Source organism: Littorina saxatilis, linkage group LG15 (genome assembly GCF_037325665.1).
Source record: "Littorina saxatilis isolate snail1 linkage group LG15, US_GU_Lsax_2.0, whole genome shotgun sequence".
Classification (NCBI taxonomy): domain Eukaryota; kingdom Metazoa; phylum Mollusca; class Gastropoda; order Littorinimorpha; family Littorinidae; genus Littorina; species Littorina saxatilis.
In genome coordinates this window covers 12276096-12302169 of record NC_090259.1, presented here as the reverse complement: position 1 = coordinate 12302169, position 26074 = coordinate 12276096, and the positions used below count along the sequence as shown (strand labels likewise).

The 26074-nt window shown below is 39.4% G+C and overlaps 2 protein-coding genes across 3 annotated transcripts in view; both read right to left on the bottom strand.

Moving 5' to 3' along the window:
• LOC138948586 (uncharacterized) overlaps window positions 1-26074 on the bottom strand; it is a 118238-nt gene that overhangs the window by 62654 nt on the left and 29510 nt on the right. The window lies entirely within an intron of this gene.
• On the bottom strand, window positions 1250-24917 carry LOC138948584 (tolloid-like protein 1). The gene is made up of 14 exons (XM_070320141.1): window positions 24256-24917; window positions 21653-21809; window positions 20907-21091; window positions 18931-19090; window positions 14226-14413; window positions 13428-13587; window positions 12067-12257; window positions 9964-10120; window positions 8489-8644; window positions 7810-7923; window positions 6854-6967; window positions 5798-5887; window positions 4532-4636; window positions 1250-3216 (listed from the first exon to the last, which is right to left on the bottom strand). The coding sequence occupies exons 1-14, from the start codon at window positions 24304-24306 to the stop codon at window positions 3197-3199; spliced, it is 1848 nt and encodes a 615-aa protein (XP_070176242.1). The 5' UTR covers window positions 24307-24917; the 3' UTR covers window positions 1250-3196.

Here is a 26074-nt window from a genome sequence, read left to right as displayed (position 1 = left end):
TTTGGTCAGAAACATATGTGTGTCTGAAGACCTGCCTTTCTTCTGCTCAAAAATATTTCTTGGAATTGAGCAATATTTGGGTATGACGTCACAGGTCCTTGACCACGCCTACCCTCAAACATTGCGTTTTTTGACGGCATGATTCACTTTCAACCGTCCAAACGGAAACTGAACGATATTTAGCCGGTGCGCATGCGTGGAGCGATGACAGGGCTTTGCGAGAATGCTGAGTGTTCGGTCACGGGCAACAGGCGATTGTCAATGTAATCTGCTTTCGACGTAGGTGGACGGACGGCTTACGGTAAGAGTCATTCACTCATTCATGCTCAATATATTTTGACATCAAATCTTATAGCCAACAAAACAACCAGCTGCTAGACAAGTAACAAACGGTCAAACCAACCGATTACACATTGTAACCCACATATATGCTAAATGATTAACAATTTTAACTTATTTAACTTATCTAATACGATACATTGAATATATCTTTAATTTATAGAAGTAACTAAAAATCTGCCAATATGGCACGTGTACAATAAAGTAAAATGTACACCCGTATGCCAACAAATAAGTTTATACCTGAAAGCAGTCCAAGTCATTTCATAAATAGTAGGTATAAACATGCCCGATGTAAACGAACGCGATGGCCGACAAAAATACAGAGTTTTTACCTTTGTACAGAGAATAGGCAGATGTATGAACCAACTATATAAGAAAGTTTTAAAAAAATCACTATAATAACATAACCTTACATGTTCATTCCTTCTTGAGTAAGTAATTATTTTCATAATCATTGCTCTAGAAAAGCGTTCTACGTGATAAGAGCATCCTGCCACTAAAACAAATCAAAACATGCATGTTTACTGATTAAAAGCCCCACAATGATGTGCATATGGCAAACACAAAAAGCACAAAAAAACAACCAACACAACAAACAACAACACATCAAAACAATGCAACAGCCTGCAAGGTAGCGTCGTGTTCAGAGTGGGAATGTTTGATTGACTTAGTTTTGCAACCATGACACCCCGAGCTGTACAAAAGAAGAGTGGTGCGAAAGGCTGGAATGATTGCAAATGACAAAGCGCATGTACTGTGGCCCAGTACTTTGAACGCTTGCCATCGCGTCGACGGTTCCGTGTGCCCAAAAATAGACTGTCAGGGCTAGTAAGAGTTTTATTCCATTTTCCATTACGCTCTTAAACAAACTGAGTAATGTTTTTGTGATTCCGATGCTGTAGGTTTGGATTATACGAGGGGGAAGTTCTACTGTTGTTGTTTTAGAGGGATTAAATAAGTGTTGGTATTTACAAATCTTTTACATCTTAACGGCGTATAGTTCCGATGTGGTAGTTTGTGATTTTTAAACGGAAGTGAACGGCATTTTGTTTTGTATGACTATTCTACCTAATTATCTGTTTTAAATCTTAACAGCGACAGAGTTGTATGCAGACAGGTGTTTTAGTTGAGAACAATGTTTATTTATTGTACATGTATTCAAATATAATATTCAAATATAATATTCAAATATAATATTCAAATATAATATTCAAATATAATATTCAAATATAATATTCAAATATAATATTCAAATATAATATTCAAATATAATATTCAAATATAATATTCAAATATAATATTCAAATAAAATATTCAAATATAATATTCAAATATAATATTCAAATATAATATTCAAATATAATATTCAAATATAATATTCAAATATGATAATGTTGTAGTCCTTCGTTTCACGTTTGTCTTTATGTTATATGTACGTACCACCACTGCAATTTCTCAATGTGAGATAATAAAGTTAATTTGATTTGATTTGATGTCAATCTGACCAATGAATTCATTCAAGATTTCCACTTTACACAGAATGCAGCCATACTATTCAATTGTCTGCACGTGTCCTGTGAAAGGCTAATTGCTCTTGTTCCATGAGAAAGCATGAACAGTTCTCATTATGGTGTTGAACATGTCCGTGTACACGAAACAACGGTATATTTAATATGCAGAACCTACTTAGCAAGACATGATACACATGAGAAATATAATTGTAATCAAAGCCTCTTCTCCTTTCACGGATCGCAGAGGATTAAAGATACAGCCAAGAGAGTGAGAATGTAACCAAGAATAGTAAAAATAGATAATGTTTTTTCACGAAACATTTGAGTTGAAGCATTCATAACAGGTGATCTAAACGACAACTGTAAAGTGCACACATATCAAAGACTAACTAAAGAAATACAATTAAATAAGGTAGCAAAACACAAACAAATAAACAAATGTGACCCTCCACCACGAAATGAGTCGCATGTCACCTCGCGCGGTTCTGCGCTAGGCTTAATATAAGTCCGGGGGGTGTCTGGTAACAGTGTGAGGGTCACCTTAGTCACAGGCTTATAACTCAAACAGTTTTTGCTCTTTTCTAAAACGGTTTTCTCCAGTGGATAGAGCATAAAAAAAACTCTTCAGGAAAAAGTAAAAATATGAAAATCATGCAAAGGTGACATGCGACTCATTCCGTGGTGGAGGGTCACAAATAGGCATGATTAATCTCCTGCCTGGTATTGCTATGTTAAACGAGCAAACGGTACACAGCACAAACAGCTTCTTTTGTTCTTCTCGTTCGCTCACCCAAAAATCTGAGATGCGATGCAGTACAGCCATGCTTAGTTTACATTGCATGTAAAATCAAATTTTAAAAAGTAAAGTAACAATTATCACACAAAATCATACAACGCAACTTGTTTCAAAGGCACAAACAGAATTATTTCTGCACAACAGCATATTTTTGCATCTCAGATTTGTTCATTGTTTCGAACTGGAAGTACAGGAAGACAATATGCGAGTTGTTTCCTCCTCTCTCCAAAGTCACATGAGCTGATAATCTCAACGTGTTTACTATTACAAGGGCCACTAACGACAATGTTTACACACAAACAACTCGCATCTTTCAAAGTTAAGCTGACTTTGTTTTAATAATCCGGAAACGGATCCTTAATTTGTTTTCAAAATCCGGACTTCCAGACGGGAACTTGTATCTCTGTCATAGGAAGCACAGTCATCGCATTTCAGAAAATTGACAGAACATCATCCACCACAGCTGTGAGTGACTGTTGAAACGAATCTTGTCTCCACCAGAAGGTCATCACTTTTTCTTGTGCTGCATCTTGGTGAACGGGCTTCATCACATATTCATGTACAAATCTGAAAAAAAGAACGATAAAAAAGCATTAGAAAACATAGGTAATTAATAAAATATGGTTGTTTCCGGACACATTTTCATCAAAATGAAACGAGGATAATAGACGTATACAAAATACTCAATAGTAATTGTCTGAGAAAATGCAGACTGAGAATGGTTTGATAACTATTTGTGTTGACCTTAAACGAAATGAGGCAGAGCATTGTTAAGATATCAAATAACCAAAGGGAAGTAAGCTCTCTTTACGACATGTGTAATGGAGTAAGCTATAGTTATACGGAACCTTTCTCTTGGCACCTGAGAGAACAACAAGCATTGAAATGAACAATGCGGATGAGAGATGCTTGTTCTTTTCAATGCTTGTTATTCTCTCAGGTTTGTTTGTTTGTTTGTTTGCCTAACGCCCAGTCCACCACGAAGGGTGATATCAGGGCGGTGCTGCTTTGACATTTAACGTGCGCCACACACAAGACAGAAGTCGCAGCACAGGTTTCATGTCTCACCCAGTCACATTATTCTGACACCGGACCAACCAGTCCTAGCACTAACCCCATAATGCCAGACGCCAGGCGGAGCAGCCACTAGATTGCCAATTTTAAAGTCTTAGGTATGACCCGGCCGGGGTTCGAACCCACGACCTCCCGCTCACCGGGCGGACGCCTTACCACTAGGCCACCGTGTTGCGGTTTCTCTCAGGTGCCCGGAGAAAGGTTCCGTATAACTCTCACTTACTCCATTACACATGTCGAATGCATAAAGAGCGCATTACTTCCGTTTGGTTATGTGATATTTGTGTTGACGTCAAAACTATAGCGATATGGAACCTATCTTAAAGGCAGAGTCCTTCTCGCAGTTCAGCCCACCATCTTAGATTTGGCCAGCCCTTTCCGTTGAATAAGAGCATCCTCCATTGGGACACATACCAATACTCAACACCCTGACTGCTACCTGTGGTGAGTTGGATTTGTTCATGAATTAATTTCTTCAGAAGCCATTCGAGGTTTTTACGATAGTGTTTCATAAAACAAAATCCCACTGTTCCAAGCAAGCCGCAAGGCTGGTTATTCAAGTATGTGATTTAGTGGAGGGATGGTCTTGTTGTATACACAGTTTTTGAACAAAAAGCGAGGCTAGATCTGAGACGGTACGCCGGCATGATTATAACAAGTATTGGAAGGAGTGTGACTTTAATGTTTTAAACCTTCTAACGTTTAGTATTCAAAACAGTTCTGAATAAGAATCAACATACACTTCACAAAGGCCGAAACTAGTTTAAGCAAACGTTCAAATTTAACCTCTCTTCTTCAGATCTAGTACCTTCTTCGGGATACTTTGCAGGCTCTCTGGAGTCTGGTTGAGGCGGCATCACGTAGTCATTCACGTCTGCATCTGCTTGTGTTCTGCACAGACCTTCATAATCACCTGCAACGTAAAACGCGTGTTTGATACGACAGCGATGTAGGATCTATTGCAACACATTTGTTTTAATGCAAGCGGTATTTTTGGTGTAACGGAATACAGATTGTTCCTGCTTTCAGCATGTGTACTACTGCTGTACTTGATAAGTCGAAGTAACAGAAGGACGGTAAAAGAAAAACACTAAAAAACTCTGTAGGTTGTCCCAAACTTCAGATTATGCCATCCCTTGTCGAGGGTATGTCCCGAGCGATCAGAAAATGTAATCTGACTGAGGGGCAGGTGGTGGACATTAAATATTATTTGAGCAAAAAGCAACTTCTATGTAGGGTTTAGAAGAAAAGCTGTTCATATTCTTTCTTGGTTTTAGCCATGTACATGATTTTTTTTCACAAATCAAGAGAAAAACGTCAAGTATATACCCGAAAAGAACCCCCCTGCAAAATGTTATATCTAATATATTCGTTTGAACTCTTGCACTTCTTAAATCTGCAACGCTCATTTGACACAAACTCATAGAGGAAGGTAGTGAAACATATCTGGACAGGTGTGATAATCGCTCACACGGCTCCCCTTCACGTGTTTCCGACACACCCCTCGCTATTTATTGGCCTCTCCAATGTTTATCCTAATACAAGCAAGGGTATTCATTGTTTTTAAACCGGCCATTCAAACCCGATCGATCAATCAATCAATCAATGACGCTTATATCGCGCATATTCCGTGGGTACAGTTCTAGGCGCTCTGCAGTGATGCCGTGTGAGATGAAATTTTATACGGCCAGTAATTGCAGCCATTTCGGCGCATATTTACCTTTCACGGCCTATTATTCCAAGTCACACGGGTATAGGTAGACAATTATTAACTGTGCCTGAGGAATTTTGCCAGGAAAGACCCTTTTGTCAATCGTATGATCTGTAACGTGCACACCCAATGTAGTGTACACGGGGGGGGGGGGGGGGGGGGGGGGGGGGAGTTCGGACACCGAAGAGAGTCTGCACACAAAGTTGACTCTGAAATAAATTTCCGCCGAACCTGGGATCGAACTCACGCTGACAGCGGCCAACTGAATACAAATCCAGCGCGCTACCAACTGAGCTATATCCCGCCCGACAGAGTTATTTTCGGAATTTGTCTATTCAGTCAAGGCTTCTGCAGGCACAATACCTTCGCAAGGGAACTGAGGTTCCTGGACAGCGGGTTGATATGGCAACACATCCTCCTGGGCAGGCTTGCTGATTTGAGCCGCACCACTCCCTGTAATTGAATGAAATGTATTTGATATAAAGAAGTATAGGATGGACAGAAGTTTCGTAATTTTCTTCTACTATTTTTTCTGTTTTGGGTCATGCCTTTGTAATTAACTGGCTGACTGTTTTGCTGTTGTTGTTTTGATTGTTTGTATATTATTTGATAACATGGCTGCTCGCCATTTGCATATTTGTAACGGTCGACCGATTTCTGCTTTGGCTACACATCTGTTTGAGGCTGCTTGTTGTTTTGATATACTTGTGAATGTAAATGGCTTTAGTATTGAAACAGAAAAAAAGAAATAAAGCATTGTTTAAACCACTTAGGGTCTTTGCTAATCAACAGTCTCATAGAGTAACCAGCAACATCTATGATATGGCGAGGAGCAGTACGCTGAGGAATGGATGAAAGGAGGGGAAGGGGGGGGGGTCTAACTGAGAAGACAGATAGAACCTGGAGGGAACCTTACTCTATGTGTGTGTGTGTGTGTGTGTGTGTGTGTGTGTGTGTGTGTGTGTGTGTGTGTGTGTGTGTGCATGTGCGTGTGTGTGTGTTCATTCAGTGTGCATATACACGAGTTAGTGTCTTATATACAAATAACTGTTCCTATTTCTCTCTCCTTCTGCTGCAAATGCTCATGATACTCTTTTAACACAGGAGACAGTCTCGGTGCACATGCCTGCACTTCACTGGTGGCTTCATCAACATTATTTGTCTATCTTTCTCTTTCTCGTGCGTGCGTGCGTGGTGCGTGCGTGCGTGCGTGCGTGCGTGTGTGTGTGTGTGTGTGTGTGTGTGTGTGTGTGTGTGTGTGTGTGTGTGTGTGTGTGTGTGTGTATGTGTGAGAGGTGTATTGATTTACACATCAAGATCACATCGTAAGTTGTCATTTCAGGTAACTACAGGTAATGCTGTGTATACGAAGATGTCCTGGCAGCGAACAGGTTAAAGGTGAGAACCAATTGTATTTACTGTTGTCACGGAGCCTTCTCTGTCCTGTAGTTTTGGTCTGAGGCGGGCATGAAGGGGCTGGTTCGCTGTACACGCCTTCGGGATTCTCGTCGTTTATCTCAACCGCGGTGTTCTCTGGAATGTGAATAGCACTTTCAAAACATATAATTCGAGGCATAGGCCTAATCGTTTCCATGATAGCTCTACTATCTACTTTGGATCTTCCCAGGGTTTTACTTGGGATAAGAACATCATTCCACTTAGACACATACCAAATCACAACAGCTTAATTGTTTTTGTGTGCATCGTGGGATTTGTTTAATGAATGGATTTCGTAACTGGGCAAATTGCGAAATTCATTCTTAAAAGATTTCACTCCTCGTTGAAATCAGCCAGTCTGTTGAGTCGGTATAAGTATGTGTCTTAACAAGATGAATACTGGCACGGTTGGCCTAGTGGTAAGGCGTCCGCCCAGTGAGCGGGAGGTCGTACGTTCGAACCCCGGCCGGGTCATACCTAAGACTTTAAAATTGGCAATCTAGTGGCTGCTCCGCCTGGCGTCTGGCATTATGGAGTTAGTGCTAGGACTGGTTGGTCCGGTGTCAGAATAATGTGACTGGGTGAGACATGAAGCCTGTGCTGCGACTTCTGTCTTGTGTGTGGCGCACGTTAAATGTCAAAGCAGCACCGCCCTGATATGGCCCTTCGTGGTCGGCTGGGCGTTAAGCAAACAAACAAACAAACAAGATGGATGGTCCTATTCCATGTAAAACCATGGGCAGATCTGAGATGGTGGCTCGAACGTTCACACGGGTCTTGAAAGATATAACCTCCTAGCCGGGATTTTCCCCTGGACAAGATGTTTTTAAACTTTTTAAAGGAGATCCAGATATTTGACAAGATTTAAAGGAACATATATTATGGGGATTGTATTCGTTCTAACATTAATCGAACCAAATGCAGCATATTAAGATTACCATAGATGTCTTCTTCTTCTTGCTCTGTCTCTCGCTTGGTGTCTGACAAGTAGGCGTTCGAAGTTGGTCTTCCGTGGATTTCACTGAGAGCTAGGGGTTCAGCCTCTTTGCGATCTGAACAGTGATGAAAAATATCTTCATTCAGATCAACAGAGTAATTCTCCAGTGAAGCAGATTTCAAAACAACGCAAAGTTGCAAAAACAAGATGTGTTTGTGAAACAAAAAACAAGAAAGGTAAGTTGTTGGAACGTTTGTTATTGACAAAACAATACGTTACAGTCACAAATATATCGATTTGTTTTATTCTGAATTTTGGAACGTTGGCAGTCTCTTTGTTTTTGGATTTTGTGTATTGTAAGTGCATAGACAAACACTAATTAGACAAACACTAATTAGACAAACACTAATTAGACAAACACTAATTAGACAAACACTAACTAGACAAACACTAATTACACAAACACTAATTACACAAACACTAATTAGACAAACACTAATTAGACAAACACTAATTAGACAAACACTAATTAGACAACATTAATTAGACAACACTTATCTTGAAATAATTTTCAGCGGCTTGCAAAAGCAAATGAGGCAATGATTTATGAAAACGAAAAGTTACATCTTCCAGTAAAAAAAAAAAGGACAATTGAAAGGCAACTGGGCATGCACACTTACCTGTCCTCTTGACGAAGAGCACAATGAGGATGATCAGAGCGACAGCAAGGACCAAGGCAAAACCTCCCACTGATCCTCCGACGATGACGGCATTTTGGCTGACGTCACTAGCTGAGTTAGCACTCGAGTCCGGCGGTGAAGTCAGGGAGGCATTCACTTGTATAGACAGAAGAAAAAGAGAATCCCAACTGTATAGAAATGATTGTTCAAAATTGTTAAAATCGCTGGCATTTGTTTTGCAGCAAGAAATCGGAAATCATATGCTCTCGTTTCATTGCCAATGCCGAGTCAAAGAGAATTTATTTAAAGCTCTCTAAGCTCCTTAGACGTTCTAAATTCATGCAATGTAATGGATGCTTATAAACACATAGTTGTATCTATTTTTGTTGAACTTGTTTTACCAGCAAGGCATACTCCAACGCTTTTTTCAAAATAATGCTCTATTTGGGACAATTATAATATTGAGATGGTGTTTTTACATTTAGTCAAGTTATGACTAAATGTTTTAACATCGAGGGGGGAATCGAGACGAGGGTCGTGGTGTATGTGTGTGTGTCTGTGCGTGTGTGTGTGTGTGTGTGTGTGTGTGTGTGTGTGTGTGTGTGTGTGTGTGTAGAGCGATTCAGACTAAACTACTGGACCGATCTTTATGACATTTGACATGAGAGTTCCTGGGTATGAAATCCCCAGACGTTTTTTTCATTTTTTTGATAAATGTCTTTTATGACGTCATATCCGGCTTTTCGTGAAAGTTGAGGCGGCACTGTCACGCTCTCATTTTTCAACCAAATTGGTTGAAATTTTGGTCAAGTAATCGTCGACGAAGGCCGGACTTCGGTATTGCATTTCAGCTTGGTGGCTTAAAAATTAATTAATGACTTTGGTCATTAAACATCGGAAAATTGTAAAAAAAAAATAAAACGATCCACATTTACGTTCATCTTATTTTCCATCATTTTCTGATTCCCAAAACATATAAATATGTTATATTTGGATTAAAAACAAGCTCTGAAAATTAAATATATAAAAATTATTATCAAAATTAAATTGTCGAAATCAATTTAAAATCACTTTCATCTTATTCCTTGTCGGTTCCTGATTCCAAAAACATATAGATATGATATGTTTGGATTAAAAACACGCTCAGAAAGTTAAAACAAAGAGAGGTACAGAAACGCGTGCTATCCTTCTTAGCGCAACTACTATACCCCGCTCTTCTTGTCAATTTCACTGCCTTTGCCATGAGCGGTGGACTGACGATGCTACGAGTATACGGTCTTGCTGAAAAATGGCATTGCGTTCAGTTTCATTCTGTGAGTTCGACAGCTACTTGACTAAATATTGTATTTTCGCCTTAAGCGACTCTTTTTATTTACACACACATACACACACGCACGCACGCGCACACACACACACACACACACACACACACACACACACACACACACACACACGCACACACACACAGGCCACACCTGAAGAATAGGTGGAATAAAACCGAGGAGAAGGTACTGATCCGTCGGAATGGAATCGAACCAGCATTTGATTCCCTGTTGTATGGTTGACTTCTGGTTGTCCCGTTCCACAATAGTGTCCAAGTGAAGGTGCCATAGTCGAATTACCGTCAAAAATCTGCAACAAGTAGACATATTTTAGAATTTAAAAAAACAAGAACGGTATGTTACTGGAACATTAATGTGATTGTAATGAGTGTGTTTTTTTCATAAATCAAACGCACCAATAACTTACCATTCTTGTTTTTGTATTTAGTCAAGTTTTGACTAAATATTTTAACATCGAGGGGGAATCGAAACGAGGGTCGTGGTGTATGTGCGTGTGTCTGTGTGTCTGTGTGTGTGTGTGTGTGTGTGTGTGTGTGTGTGTGTGTAGAGCGATTCAGACTAAACTACTTGACCGATCTTTATGAAATTTGACATGAGAGTTCCTGGGTATGAAATCCCCGAATGTTTTTTTTCATTTTTTTGATAAATGTCTTTGATGACGTCATATCCGGCTTTTCGTGAAAGTTGAGGCGGCACTGTCACGCCCTCATTTTTCAACCAAATTGGTTGAAATTTTGGTCAAGTAATCTTCGACGAAGCCCGGACTTCGGTATTGCATTTCAGCTTGGTGGCTTAAAAATTAATTAATGACTTTGGTCATTAAAAATCTGAAAATTTAAAAAAAAAATTAAAAATTTATAAAACGATCCAAATTTACGTTCATCTTATTCTCCATCATTTGCTGGTTCCAAAAACATATAAATATGTTATATTCGGATTAAAAACAAGCTCTGAAAATTAAATATATAAAAATTATTATCAAAATTAAATTGTCCAAATCAATTTAAAAACACTTTCATCTTATTTCTTGTCGGTTCCTGATTCCCAAAACATATAGATATGATATGTTTGGATTAAAAACACGCTCAGAAAGTTAAAACAAAGAGAGGTACAGAAAAGCGTGCTATCCTTCTTAGCGCAACTACTACCCCGCTCTTCTTGTCAATTTCACTGCCTTTGCCATGAGCGGTGGACTGACGATGCTACGAGGAGGGCCCCAAAGGGGGGGTATCATCACGATCACGGGAAGGGAAATTTTAGCTTTCACGATCACAGTTACCTTGATTTTTGTTTTCACGATCACAAACACCTTGACGAATAGAGGATCATAGAGTGATACAGCTGAGAAAAATGTATGTTGAAAATAAAATGTTTTGCAATAATGCCCATCACGATCACGGAAACAAATGACGATCACGATCACGAGACTTGATTTTTTTTGTCATCACGGATCACGGGCAAAGTCCCATCACGATCACAGAAATGGAAATTTCGGCAATCACGGTCACAGAAAGGTCAAAAAACGCCAATCACGATCACGATTTTAAACCCTTTGGGGCCCTCTACGAGTATACGGTCTTGCTGAAAAATGGCATTGCGTTCAGTTTCATTCTGTGAGTTCGACAGCTACTTGACTAAATATTGTATTTTCGCCTTACGCGACTTGTATTTGTTTTGAGTTTTTGGAACGTAACCTGTCAACACACCCGCACGGTTGGCCTAGTGGTAAGGCGTCCGCCCAGTGAGCGGGAGGTCGTGGGTTCGAACCCCGGCCGGGTCATACCTAAGACCTTTAAAATTGGCAATCTAGTGGCTGCTCCGCCTGGCGTCTGGCATTATGGGGTTAGTGCTAGGACTGGTTGGTCCGGTGTCAGAATAATGTGACTGGGTGAGACATGAAGCCTGTGCTGCGACTTCTGTCTTGTGTGTGGCGCACGTTATATGTCAAAGCAGCACCGCCCTGATATGGCCCTTCGTGGTCGGCTGGGCTTTAAGCAAACAAACAAACAAACAAACAAACAAAACCTGTCAACATCTGTTTTTGGATGTCTATACATGTTATTGTGCTGGTATACACAATACACACCCCCAAGACAGATTAGTCATGCTATTCCGTTTTGGCCAATCTATTGTTCGTTCTAATTATTTCTTGAAAGTTTCTACATATTTTCTGCAGATGAAGTTCAGGAAAATGTAGAATACATGCGCCGCAAAAAAAAGGTCTCGAATTCATACCTCTACATGGCTAGAGCAGTCGTCGTCGATGGTACCACTGGGCTCCTGACCGATGTGGTGAAACTTGACTGTGATTTGGTGTCCAGGGGCAACAGAGATTAGGTAGTCACAATCCTGATCGTTGCCGTAGTTCGGTGGATAGTCTGGATAGTAGAAACTACCCGATGGAGCGGTGAAGGTCATATGACAGTCTGGAAGGAATGGACAAACGCAAATTGTACAAACTACGCAGACCATTCTGTCATCCAAATTCTAGATGTTTAACCATTTTACATTTAGTCAAGTTTTGTGTGTCTGTGTGTGTGTGTGTGTGTGTGTAGAGCGATTCAGACTAAACTGCTGGACCGATCTTTATGAAATTTGACCAAAAAACAAAATTTATAAAACGATCCAAATTTACGTTCATCTTATTCTTCATCATTTTCTAATTCCAAAAACATATAAATATGTTATATTCGGATTAAAAACAAGCTCTGAAAATTAAAAATATAAAAATTATGATTAAAATTAAATTTCCGAAATCGTTTCAAAAACTATTTCATCTTATTCCTTGTCGGTTCCTGATTCCAAAAACATATAGATATGATATGTTTGGATTAAAAACACGCTCAGAAAGTTAAAACGAAGAGAGGTACAGTAAAGCGTGCTATGAAGCACAGCGCAACCGCTGCCGCGCCAAACAGGCTCGTCACTTTCACTGCCTTTTGCACTAGCGGCGGACAACGTTCAGTTTCATTCTGTGAGTTCCACAGCTTGACTAAATGTAGTAATTTCGCCTTACGCGACTTGTTTATTCTAAACACACACACACAAACCATCGAGGTTTGTTTTTCAAGGGTTTGGTATATAGAATAAAATCAAGTTAATCTTTTTTTTTTAAGAAAATCAGTTTCCCCGTGAAAACTTTAATTATTTGCCTTTAATATATCAAATTTTTGTTATATTATTAATTGTTTATTTTATTTTAATTTAGTTATATCCCTTGGCACAAAAAAATTACTATTTTTTTCTAGTATTTGAGAAATGTTGTATCATGTCCATATAATATTCAGTGTTCAATCCCTATCAATTGTTCCAATTTTCTAACGTAAAAAGTCAATAATAAAGATCCAAAACCAGACTACCACTAAAATAACGTACCAAAGTTCAGAATACAACTTTTTTTTTGAAGTTAGCTATTGGAACGTTTTATTTTTGAAATATACAAGACATTCATAATTATATCGACCCAATGGTATTAATAGTGGATAGGCAAGCAACCAATGTAAGTGAATGTTTTATTTCACCAAACAGTCAATGTTCCAATAATTAACCTCTCTTATTTTTCGTCAATGACAATAATTATTGTTGAAAACACTAACCTGAGATGTACGAGGCATTGAAGCCATCAGAGATATCGGTGCTGTCAGTGTGAAATCGAACCAGCATTTCATGTTGTGTTGTTTGTATATCGTCGCTCGGTGCCTGTGTTCCACAATGGCGACCCAGAGAAGGTTCTCTCTTCGAGCTTCCATCAAGAACCTGCAATGAGTTTGACACGTTGTATTAGACTTGGTTTCAAACAGCAAAACAAAAATTAAATTCTCTATCAAGTCTACTTCGCAAAGCTTATACTTTACGCCATGTAACTATGTAAAGTGGACGGATGCATGTTATTCATTAAAAGCCCCACAATGATGTGCTTGGCAAAAAAAAAAAAAAAAAAAACCTATGTAAAGTGGTATATAAAGAATGTATTTGTCTTTAGTTTGCAGACTGGTTAAATGGTCAGTCCGTTTTGCAGAGGCAACGGTGCTGTTCACAGCAGAGTGGAACCAAGGATTGGAAAAGATACACGTGAAATCGAAATAAAAAATCCCTGCACATTCCGCGAAATAACTAACTCGTCATAACACGCATTACAATTATATTCTTAAGTTTTACCTGCCAAAGTTTAAAAACAATCATTAATGCATTGTTTTAAATAGAAGTGTAGAAATAAATATGGGCTTCAGATTATCTCAAGATTCAAAGCACGATGTGTTTGTTAGTCTCACCATTCAAAAGAAGCACACACATACAAAGAGATGCACAAATAAACAAAGAGGCACACACACAACAAAAAAACAATTAGCAACCAATAAAAGAAAAGAAAAAACCCAGCGTCATACAATTCATACCTCCACAAAGTCATGGCAACCAGAGAGAGAACTGCCAGCCTCCAGGCCGAAGTTGAGGAACGTGAGGGCAATGCGGTATCCACGAGGCACAGAGATGAGGAAGTCACAGTCCTGGTTGTTGCTGTATGTGGAGGGAAAACCTGGACTATGGAAACTGCCTGTCAGAGTCGTGAAGACTCTGTCACAGTCTGAAAAAAGTAAATTAATGTGAAAGGTGCAGTCCTTTTTTGCATGAAATGGTTCGGTCAACACTAGTCCCTATTGTGGCTGTTCTGTCTAATTTTTGTTTAAACAGTATTTTATTCGTAAACAGACACATGATAATATAACAACATCATTAGGAAGGAGCACAACAAGTTTAAAACTTATGATACGTGCTCACATAAACATGCCTGAAATTTCATGGCGGAATATGATCAATGCGACACATTTTTTGAAAAAAAGAAAAGAAAAAGAAAAGAAAAAGACGAGAAAAACAACAAGGAAAACTTAGTTTGAAATATCGAACACAATCTGTGTCAATACCGAAAACGAAAACAAATACAAACCGAGAACGAAAGACACAAACAAAATATCAAAAAGTAGATGGGCCCCAAGTAATACATTTAAAAAAAAAAAAAAAAACAACATCGAACTAATAAGGTGTCCCAAAGCGGTTTGATTTCTCAATATTATAGCTTTGGACAACAACAAAAATAGCACTATTTTCAAATATGGAAATGTTTGAATCACCTGTCAGGAGTGTGTCAATATTAACAAATTCTGGAGCTAATGTACCGATTGTTGCGGTTCTTGCATCATTAAACAGGGGACATGATAACAAATAGTGAAGAACAGTTTCAGCAAAATAACCACAAGAACATTCCGGGTTGTTTACTAGGTGGAGATTAAACATATCATATTGTAAATCACTCATTCCAAGTCTTAACCTGCAATGCAAAACTTTAGTTTTGCGATTTGGGGAATAGTAATATGGTGGAATTGAAATGTCAAAAGCTGTGTAATTTCGCTTGAACAGACCAACAGAATCACATTGTTGTTTATTTTCAGGCAACTAGTTGCAGAAGGAATAAAAGATGACTTGTGCAAATCTGATTTACACTGGGGAGTCTTACGCTCTTGTGGGCGTATGTGGTGGTAGGGATTTAGGTCAGAAACAAGAGGTGGCAATAACACGTTGAGGTAATTTGGTACATTGCCGTGGACCATTTTATAATATAACATTAATTTGTGACGACGTCTTTGCTCTGTAAGTGGTATAAAGCCAGATTCTGTATACAATTTTTTGTGTGAAGTGCCTTTAACAGCACCAACAATAATTCTAATGGATTCGAGTTGCAGCTTCTCCAGCTCATCTGAAAGCTTCTTTGAACAATTATCCCACACAACATCGCAATAATCGAAATGAGGTAAAATAAAGGATTTATACATTGCTTCTAGGGATCTTCGACTGAGCCTATATTTTTAAGATTTTAAACAAGCCACAAATACTCGACAAGTTGCCACAATAGACTGTATGTGTAAGGCCCATTTACAATTATCTTGGAAAACAACACCTAAATGTTTATGACTTTCTTTTTCTATGAGGGCTACATCGCCAAAAACAAGGGGAAATGTGTGTATACATCGTTGACCGGAAAAGGATATTAACTCTGTTTTCGACTGATTTAATTTCACTTTCCATTTAATCGCCCAATTTGCAATCTTACATAAATCAGAATTAAGTATTTCAGTTCGACGGAAAGGGTCATCGAGGCTTAAATACATGCCGGTATCATCTGCAAATAATGTAATCGCTGATTCAATATTATCAACAATGTCGTTTATATAAACCGAAAATAGGAGAGGTCCTAGTACTGACCCTTGGGGAACACCCGCAGAAACCGGCAACAACTGTGACTTACAACCTTTTATCACAACAGCTCGTTTTCTTTCTCTCAAATAATTCTCAAACCAAAAAATACAGCTGTCCCCTTATGCCAATAGCGTGTAACTTTTTCATCAAACCCTTGTGCCAAACTCTGTTGAAAGCTTTTGACACGCCAAAGAAAATCGACTGTGATGTTATCTTATCATCAACAGCTTTGCATATATCATTATACAAACAAATGAGTTGATATACAGTTGAATCACATGGAATAAAACCGGACTGAACTGGTGTCAACAGGTTATACTCCTTCAAATAAGCAAACACGTGACATTGTACACACCTTTCCATAACTTGACCCACACAGCTAAGAAGTGATATTGGTCAGTAATTTGAACATAATTCCTTTTCACCTTTTTTATAATCGGAATGACATTTGCTATCTTCCATAGTGTAGGAACTGTGGCTTCTTCGAGAGATCTGTTGAATAATGCAGTGAGTGGCATCGCAATAATATCTGCACATGCAGCCAGAACTCTATTTGAAACAGAATCCGGACCTGAGGCTTTGCGTACATCAAGATTCTTCAACGTAGTAAGCACATGTGCAGCATCAATAATAAAAAAAATCAATGGTGGTATTCTGTTCTCTAACTTCAGGAACTTCATCATCATCATCATCATCCAATACCGATTGTTTTACAAAACATTCATTGAATACTGTTGCTTTTTCTACATTGGAATAATAAACACGGCCATTGTTTTCGATGGGAGGAAATTCATTTGAAGACATACCTTTGCGTGGCATAAATTATATAAACGACTTTACTAATTTCCACCAATCTTTATTACCAAACCAATCTTGTGAACTAACACGATTATCCAAATCTTTTAAATATTCTGCTTTCCTCAATCGAATAACATCAGTTAATTTATTGCGTGTTCTTCGGAAAAAATCCCAGATCCAAACAGAATTCAATAATTTTGCTAATGTGTGTATCTTTTTCTTTTTATCAATCAGCCGTTTGATACCGTCAGTCATCCAGGTGTATTCGCTTCTCTCACAGTTATTTCTGTCTAATTCGAGGGATCGCTTCGAAATTTCTTTTCGTCAAAATCAGACGGTTATCAAACCGTTATTTCTAATAAGCTGACAATTAGAAAATGATAACAGACATGTCACAAAAATGATATCAGCATTCTGCTGCCGGTGTAATGAGCACAGATTAATTCCTCCTGAGGTGAGATTACTCACCGGCCGTGCTGATCTCCCATAAACTCGTTTTCCTTCTCTGGAGAGGAAATTGATTGATTTACATATTTAGAGCTTTTCGTAATGTGTTATTGATATATGCAGATTCGCGATCGTCGACAATGATGTTTCATGGTTTTGTGTAATTTTTAAATTACAAAGGAATTGTTATGTAAGACAGTTTCAAGCGAGCTATCTTTCGCGGATGTATAAATTGTGCAAACAACTCTAAATATGGCAAAAGTGTCACGTGATAATCAACTTTGTCATGTGATCATAACAAAATGGCTACAGAGCGGACGAATCTTTTTTCGTAACCAGTTGGGAGTGATGCAACAATATCACGGTCTTAATCCCACAGCAGTCTTAAAATGTCGACTTGTTTTGACCTTAGAACGATGTCTTTATCATAACTGTGACGAACAGAACGGAGATCACTGTCGAAGTTGGCCATTCTACAATCACGTTCGTCTTTCGTCTTTTGATCAGAAACATTAGCGAAAAACATATGGGAGATAACTCTGTATTCTTGTTTTGATAGATTTCGGCTTTTAGATACTTTCTTTCCCTGTACTCCGCGTAGTAGCAATTATCCATCCTGTCAGAGAGACATGAGCGATAGCGTGGATCGATGATTATCAGAATGGGAGAAAAGTATGTAACTTTCTTGCTAGTGAACGAAATTCGTGGTGAAATTCGATAGCTTTTACCCCAAAACACGATTACTTCCAAAACGTGCACCGAGTGGTTACGACCCTTGATTGACGGAAGGGAACAATTTTGTGATGAAGTGAATTTCTAAGTTAAAATACAAATGGTGCTTAACCAATTACACCCCATGGAGTACAAAGAACCACAGGTCGATCATCAGTACTAGGGCAGGTAGGGGGCATAGCCAGTGTGGATCAACAATGCCGGTGAGTAATGTCATCTCACTAGTAATATCCGGCTCAAGCCGATATCCATTTTCTCGAAACGACAGCATATTTAGAAATAACTGATAGGATAGACAACTTACAATGTACCCTTGATGTGTAAATGAATACACCACACGCGCACCCATTGCTTGTTTGATGTTTTTTCTTCTTTGTTGTTTACTGAACGTTATTTTTGTTTTTTGCCAGTTGAAGCAAGTTAACCAGGGCGGTAGCTGACGTCCTACATACAGAAGGGTTAATGTTCTATTTGTTTTCTCCGTCTGTCCCCTCTTCGTCCATTCCTTAAAATTATACGGTAATACAACCGTTATTTCTAATAATTATGCTGACAGTTAGACAATGATAACAGACATTTCTCAAAAATGAGACAGGAGAATCCTGATATCCACTTTCTCAACATGTTTGTTATCATTAGCTAAATATCAGCATATTAAAAATAACTCATAATAACAGTAACAAGTTGACAATCAAATCTAGGAATATGATAACAAAATCAGCCTACATTTAAGGGATTATCTGTCATTCTTGAAATTGAGATGTTCAGGGAATACTTCCTGTGTGAATGAGTGAGAATTTGGATTCCGTGAAATTCTCTTATTAAACAGATCATTATATGTATGGTCAAATAAGCAGAGAGGCATGCACTTACCTGAGTGATATGAAGCATCAAATCCCGACAAAGCAAGAGGGCTGTCGGTGTGAAAGTGAACCAGCATTTCATTTTGCGTTGTTCGTTTATCTTCGGTCGGTTCCTTAGGACCACAGAGGCGACCCAGTGAGGGTGCTCCGCTTGAACCTCCATCGAACATCTGTAATCAGTCCAGTTCTTTGCATCAATGATAAAATAATGTAAGACTAATGTTCGGTACGCCTAAAAGTATCTCGACTCACTTACAATAACCGCTTTCCATGCGAAGTCTGCTTCCTGCAATCATGATGATTAAAAAATAATATTCTAACCAACTAAGATCAAAGAACAGTAAATATCGGACCCTATTGCTACGCTGAAAATATAATAGCGATTATATAGCTGTTCTGACCTTGATTTGTTGTTCCAAACTTACAAAATGACAGTTTTTGCGTCGATGCGTTGATCTCAGGTTTAGATAGCAGACGCCGTTTCTTATGCGCTAATGCGCAGGCGCCACACTGACTTTGGAAAAAAAACTCGATTTGACAACACAGCTGTTTCATCGGGAAGTTAGCAGAAAAGGGTATGCTATCGACATCTGTAAAGCTGAAAAATATTCCCGAGAAGAATTTCAAGTTGTTAGTGTATGCTGTTGTCGATTGTTAACATCGTGTGGTACAGATGGATAAACCGGAACCATGCGTCTTTGTTATTGCCAATATGCTTTTGGATATTGGCAAAAATGGCCGACTTCCGTAGCATTATGCTTTGATGATGATGTTGAGACCATCCAATCACAGCCCCCGAATTCCCCCACGTGTCCATCAGAATAGCTATATATATATACAACCCTTTTAGTCTCTCATAAATGTACAATTTTGAATGGACAAAACAAAACTCTACTCATCAATACCAGGACAGCATATACAATACTACATCAATGTTACGCTTATGGAAGCTTCTTCATGACACACACACAAACACAAAGGCAAACAAAAAGCAAACGCAGCACAAAACGAGAAAGGTATGAAAGAAGATGGAGGGGAAACAAAAAAGAGAAGGAACTCCAGGAACTGAGACAAATTACAGGGGAGAGAATGTCAGGGGCACACACACACTATGACTGTATTACACATTCATAATGGTAATAAGAAATGGGAAAAAAATGTATAAAATAGATAAAAGTGAATAGACAAATAAATAGAGAATACTGCATGGCTTGCTCTGTCGTACCAGATTTACACGAGTTGCTTTTTTAAGTATTGAACTGCGAGCGAAAGCGAGCTTTTCAATATTTGATAAAGCAACGAGTGTAAATGTGGTACGAAACAGCAAGCCATGTAGTATTTTCTTTATCCTAGATACTGTACCTACGTGTATTTTACTCAAAACGTCCCGCAGTCGAGGCATACAAATTGAAAACGCTTCTTTTGAAACCTCGATCTCTTCAGAAGCCTCATGCAATATTTATCGTCAAAGCAAAGAAACGTCACATTAGAAAATGTAGCGTGAGGTATTAGTTCTAAAATCTCTTCCAGAAGAAACAGCAGGCGCAAAGATGTTTCCATAATGACGTTTGTCTCGCTGACTTTGGCATCGTAAGCAGAGAAAAAGCAGTTTGACACGACCTCGTTTACATGATATACACACGTGTGGTTTGAACGATATTGTTATCTCATGAGTGGTCCCTCTCACCTATGTAGGTTACAATCAATAAGCTTACTCTGCGAGATGATACTTCAGTTTGTATGCAAACACTTCTGTTCGCGGGACAGTGAACACAAACAATATCATGAAATCGGATCTGAAACCAAACTTTTAGGAGGAGCAAACTAAGAGTCCGTCGCAGCGTTCCCTTCGAAACGATGCACAGTAGAGAATTTAAGATTGGCTTATCCGTGATCATATTGAACCAAATAATTCTAAGAAGCATCTAAAAGATCTTAACAGTATTTTTTTCTGAGTACAAAAACCAAAATAAATAAACTGTTTACCTCTACATAGTCCAAACAGCCAGATGGGGAATTCGGCTGCAGATTGAAGTGTTGAAACGTGAGAGAAATGCTGTAATCGGGAGGGACAGTGATGAGAAAGCTGCAGTCCTGGTTGTTCATGTAGCCTGAAGGGAGGTTCGGAGAACGAAGATTGCTCGTCAAAGCTGTGAAGTTTCTGTCACATGCTGGCAATAAAACAAAATGCATTGTATAATCCAGTGTATACACATCTTTATACACGTTTGACTCTGTACACACGTGGATTATTACTAAAACAAGCTTATAAACTTCGGCTGGATAAAAACAAATAGAATGTTCGTGTTGCATTAAAGTGTAAGCTCAAAAAGACGAATTTACGTGTTGCATTTAGGTGTAAGTTCAAAAAGACAAATTCAAGAATCCCGTCAACACAAATTAAGTGTATGTTCATGTTCTGACAGTCTTCACACCTTTGATCTATACACCCCCTGCACTCGCCTTGCACCCCCCTGCCCCCGATAGAATATCGTAAAAGGGAATATGAAAAAGAAAACACGTAAAGAGTGTGTGGCCGTTGCCTTTGTTTGTGCATGTGCATGTGTGTGTGTGTGTGTGTGTGTGTGAGTGTGAGTGTGTGTGTGTGTGTGTGTGTGTGTGTGTGTGTGTGTGTGTGTGGTCATGTTGGGGTTCCATGCGTGCTTGCGTAAGTGTATGGGTATGTCGATGACAGCGAGAAAGTATTTATTTTTAAACTAAAAAAATCTTACCAGACAAATATGAGGCACTAAACCCGGAACTAACAGCTGACTGGCCCGAGTGAAATCGAATAAGCATTTCATGGTGTGTTGTGCGCTTATCAGCTGGTTTTGCTGTGCCACAAAAGCGACCAAACGAAGGTGATGTACTCGAGTTGCCGTCAAAAATCTGCCAACATTGCAGATGTTGTATAAACAAAGATACAAAATATAAGGTAAGCTAATTGTACTGAAAGGTAAAGTATTTGTACATAGTCCTGTGAGACTTCCTTGGCAGGTCATACGTCATTTCCTTTGATCTTACGTCTGTGACACAAAACTGGAACAAAAATGTGACCCTGCACCACGAAATGAGTCGCATGTCACCTCGCGCGGTTCTGCGCTAGGCTTAATATAAGTCCGGGGGGACTGTGGTAAAAGTGTGAGGGTTGCCTTAGTCACAGGCTTATAACTCGACAAGTTTTCGCTCTTTTCTTAAACGGTTTTTATCACTGGATAGAGCATAACACACTCTTTAGGAAAATGTAAAAATATGAAAAGCATGCAAAGATGACATGCGACTCATTCCGTGGTGGATGGTCACAAATGTCCTTGTTTGCCAATCAGAATACATCTTATGTCAGCAAAACAATTAGGGCGACATTTTCGTACCCTAACTAAAACATGTACATTATTCCTGTGTCATCTTTCAAACCTTCTATGCCTTTAAATGGATACTATTGATCTGATCGTTGGTGTGGCGGGGGGGGGGGGGGGGGGCGATTCTGTCGATTTTGAAGAATCTAAAGAATCTCAGGCATCCATTGTACATTACTCTAGGCGCTCAAGGCACGTGTTGCTCAAAACGCATCACAAGTTTTGTAACTCATTTAATCATAGTGAGTGAATGCGTTCAGGGCGGTGCTTCTTACGGGTGTTGGAACCAAACAGAAGTCGAGAAGTGCCGCCTGGCGTCAAGACGACTGACGCAGTCTACGACGCGGCTGCCTAGTCACAAGCATTACGTCCTCAAAACAAGTAATGTAACACAGTGAAAGTAACCCAAACCAGCCATCACAAAGTGTGCCTTTTATTTGTCTATACCACGAAATTTAATTACACTTTTAAAACACTTTCTTTTGCAAAGTGAAACCCGTCCTCATTCGCGGTACCATAATGTGTGATTCAGAATCGTATGGTATAACTTTGGACGCGATCTCAGGGCTCTTTTCAGTAGGTATTATCCCTTTTTGTGTTTTTTAATGCTGCGTCGCTCGAAAGAAATGACGGTTTTAGGCGTGACAAAAAAAAAGAACAGGGCCGGAGTACGATGATAAATACAAGACTTATTTTACAACCATTTAAAAAGTACATACATCCCCGGTGGCGACTCACATGACGGAATCTTTTTTTTTTCGTGTTTTGAACTTGCCGTTGTTACAGCTCAGAGCTGAGTACGTCCCGCACTTCGCTTTGTTTACAACACGTGACCACCCAAACATCCGCACAACGCAACATTTTCACACGAAAAAAACCGTTTATTTGTTTGCTTTGTCTTTATAACACATTTCTATCTAAATTTACCACTAAAACACCAAGTTGTATACTTTAATTTGCAAGTGAATCGTTATCATACAAAATAACGTTATCACGAGACGAACAAAGGGAAGACACTCTATCAGTCTATTATGCAAAGTTTCACAGAGCGTGTCTGCTTCTCAACTGTTCCGCGCGAATCGTGTAAGATCTATTTTTGCGGAAACCTCCCGAAGAGATGCAATCTCAACATAGTCGTGTTCATATGGAATGTGACGTCCTGTTCTTCGTCAGGTCACGCATATCTCGAAAACTAAGCGTCGCACAGAACCATGCAGCGCCCTTCCATTATTTAATGTGTGTGTGTGTGGGGGGGGGTGTAAGTGTGTGTGTGTAAGTGTGTAAGGGGGGGGACTATTCCGAATGGGCATATTGTTGACACAAGAGCCTATCATTTACTAACGCGCATGCGATCGAGCCTGCATTAGGAGCATTGGTGTAGCACAAGAAATAAGCAAGATAGCCGTTGCTACACAATAACCCGTCCTGAATATATAATTGCTTTGACATTTTCCTGCATGTAAAAGTTTCTGCGTTTTGCTTATACTAAAATGTGGGGGTGTCCTCCTTTGAGCGGGGGTCACGTTACCCATGTAAAAGAAATCCTTGATCCGAAAAATGTGCCAGATTGCCAAGGTAAGAGCCTTCAGTAGCATAGAAAATTAGAATGAAATGGCACGGTAATGAATGTTTTAGTTTGGATACGAAATGTGTCGCAACATTGTTTGTGAGTGCACTGTTTAGGTGTGATGGCTTGTTTAAGGAACCGTGAGAGTATTATTTTGTTGATCAAATGGTCTCTTATGCTCAAGTTCTATGGCATTTCAGAAATGCCCGAAGTATGAAATATATATTTTCCTTTTTCCCCTCGTTTACATACTTAGATTAAGTATCAAGTACACGTGGCAGTCTTCAGAGCTGCCTCAAGAAAGAAGTACATGCCAACATTTACATGTAAATGTTGATTCTTCGAGGCACAGAATGTAGACACATTACATACATTGACAAGAATATGTTTTCCCACAGTTAGCATACCATACCTCCATAAAGTCGTAGCAGCCAGTCGAAACTCGATCTTCCAAGCTGAACATATTAATCGTCAGGGTAATGCGGTATCCAGGTGGCACAGATATGAGGTACAAGACTTCCTGGTTGTTGCCATAGGAGGAAGGGTAATTTGGAGAGTGGAAAGTACCCGACAAAGCTGTGAAGGCTTGATTCCAAACTGAAATTATACTCGATTAGATTAACCACGTTACGTCTTGTAAGGTACAAACAATGGCATCTTTATGAAAGCATGCAGGCGAATATGTAACTGCACTTAATTCCTTTATTGACAACATTTGGGGCTGATCAGATTAGGCAGTCTCATGTGGGGACTTCTATTTCTACTTTCACTTGCTCTGCTCTTAGTCATTACTATCCCAAACACACACTTGAAACGCTGACCTGTATCAACATTCTACGCCAAAGAAGCCACAACAGCTAACACAATCAAAGCAATCTAATACTGACTGAAAACATTAAGTGCTCTAAGTTCACAAACATCTGGCTGTAATCGAACCCTTATAGGATGCTAACTTTCAAAGCTCTAGCATCAGAAAAGTTCAAATAAAAAAGACAATTTTCCATTCGTGTTACCAAATATGACCTCGCGGTGACCTTGGCATTTGCGAGGGTCAACCAGACTTTGAATTGTCTGGGGTGATCGAGCCCTGGACGGGTGTGCAGTTTCAAACAACTAGCTAAAAAAAGAATAGTTTTTGACTCACTTTTGTAAATCGTAGGTCCATGGAATGGTACGTAAGCCATGCCTTAATTGTGTGTGTGTGTGTGTGTGTGTGTGTGTGTGTGTGTGTGTGTGTGTATGTGTGTGTGTGTGTGTGTGTGTGTGTGTGTGCGTGTGTGTGTGTGCGTGTGAGTGTATGTTTGTGTGTGTGTTTGTGTGTGTGTCTGTTTGTGTGTGTGTGTGTATGTGTGTGCCAGTGTGTGTGAGTGTGTGTGTGTGTGCGTGTGTGTGTGTGCGCGTATTTGTGTGAGTGTATGTTGTGTATGTGTGTGTGTGTGTGTGTGTGTGTGTGTGTGTGTGTGTGACGTTTTATAAGTCAAATGAATGACCTAAAACGGTCAATTACTGCTAACTGACTAACCACACCACGATCCACTCTCGCAGTCACACAAAAAAAGTTAGAATCAACAAAAGTATAAGTTCTAGACGTCTGTTTATACACACTAACTCTCCACCTCCCTCTTCTCATGAAGCCAACAGTGTTTTTACGACCAAGTCGTAAAACAAAACAAAGACAACTGACAAAAGCCAGTTAAAGTTTATGAAATAATAAGAACACGCTGAATCGTGTAAAGTTAGAAAACACTTAGCTGTTCTGTAAAAAGTCTTAGTCGGTACAGGCGTTAACACTCCACGTTGTCACAACTCAAAGTTCTGCATAAAGGGTTAGAAAGATGACAAGGTGGGGGGGGGGGGGGGCGTTTACGCATGGGTGCACTCAACTATCGGTGTAGCCAGGGTCCATTGGATGAAACGCAGTGGCGCAGTGGTGCATACAGGTGAAAGTCGCAGCAACACCAGCAACAGCCGTAGAACAGCAACCGTACAGCAAAGGAACAGCAAGAGTGTAGCCCGTCTCCAGCAAAAGTGTAGCACGTCTCCAGCAACCAGGTAGCAACTGGGTAGCACTGGGTAGCAAACCTCCAGCAACCGTGTAGCAAGCTGAAACAGAGTAGTTGGTGCAGTGACCATGGCAACAATCCCCCCTTTTTCCATCTTTAAACATATCTAACTTCCCCCTTCAGCGAGCACGTGGTACCTGCAAGAATAGACTTAATAATAACTCAAGA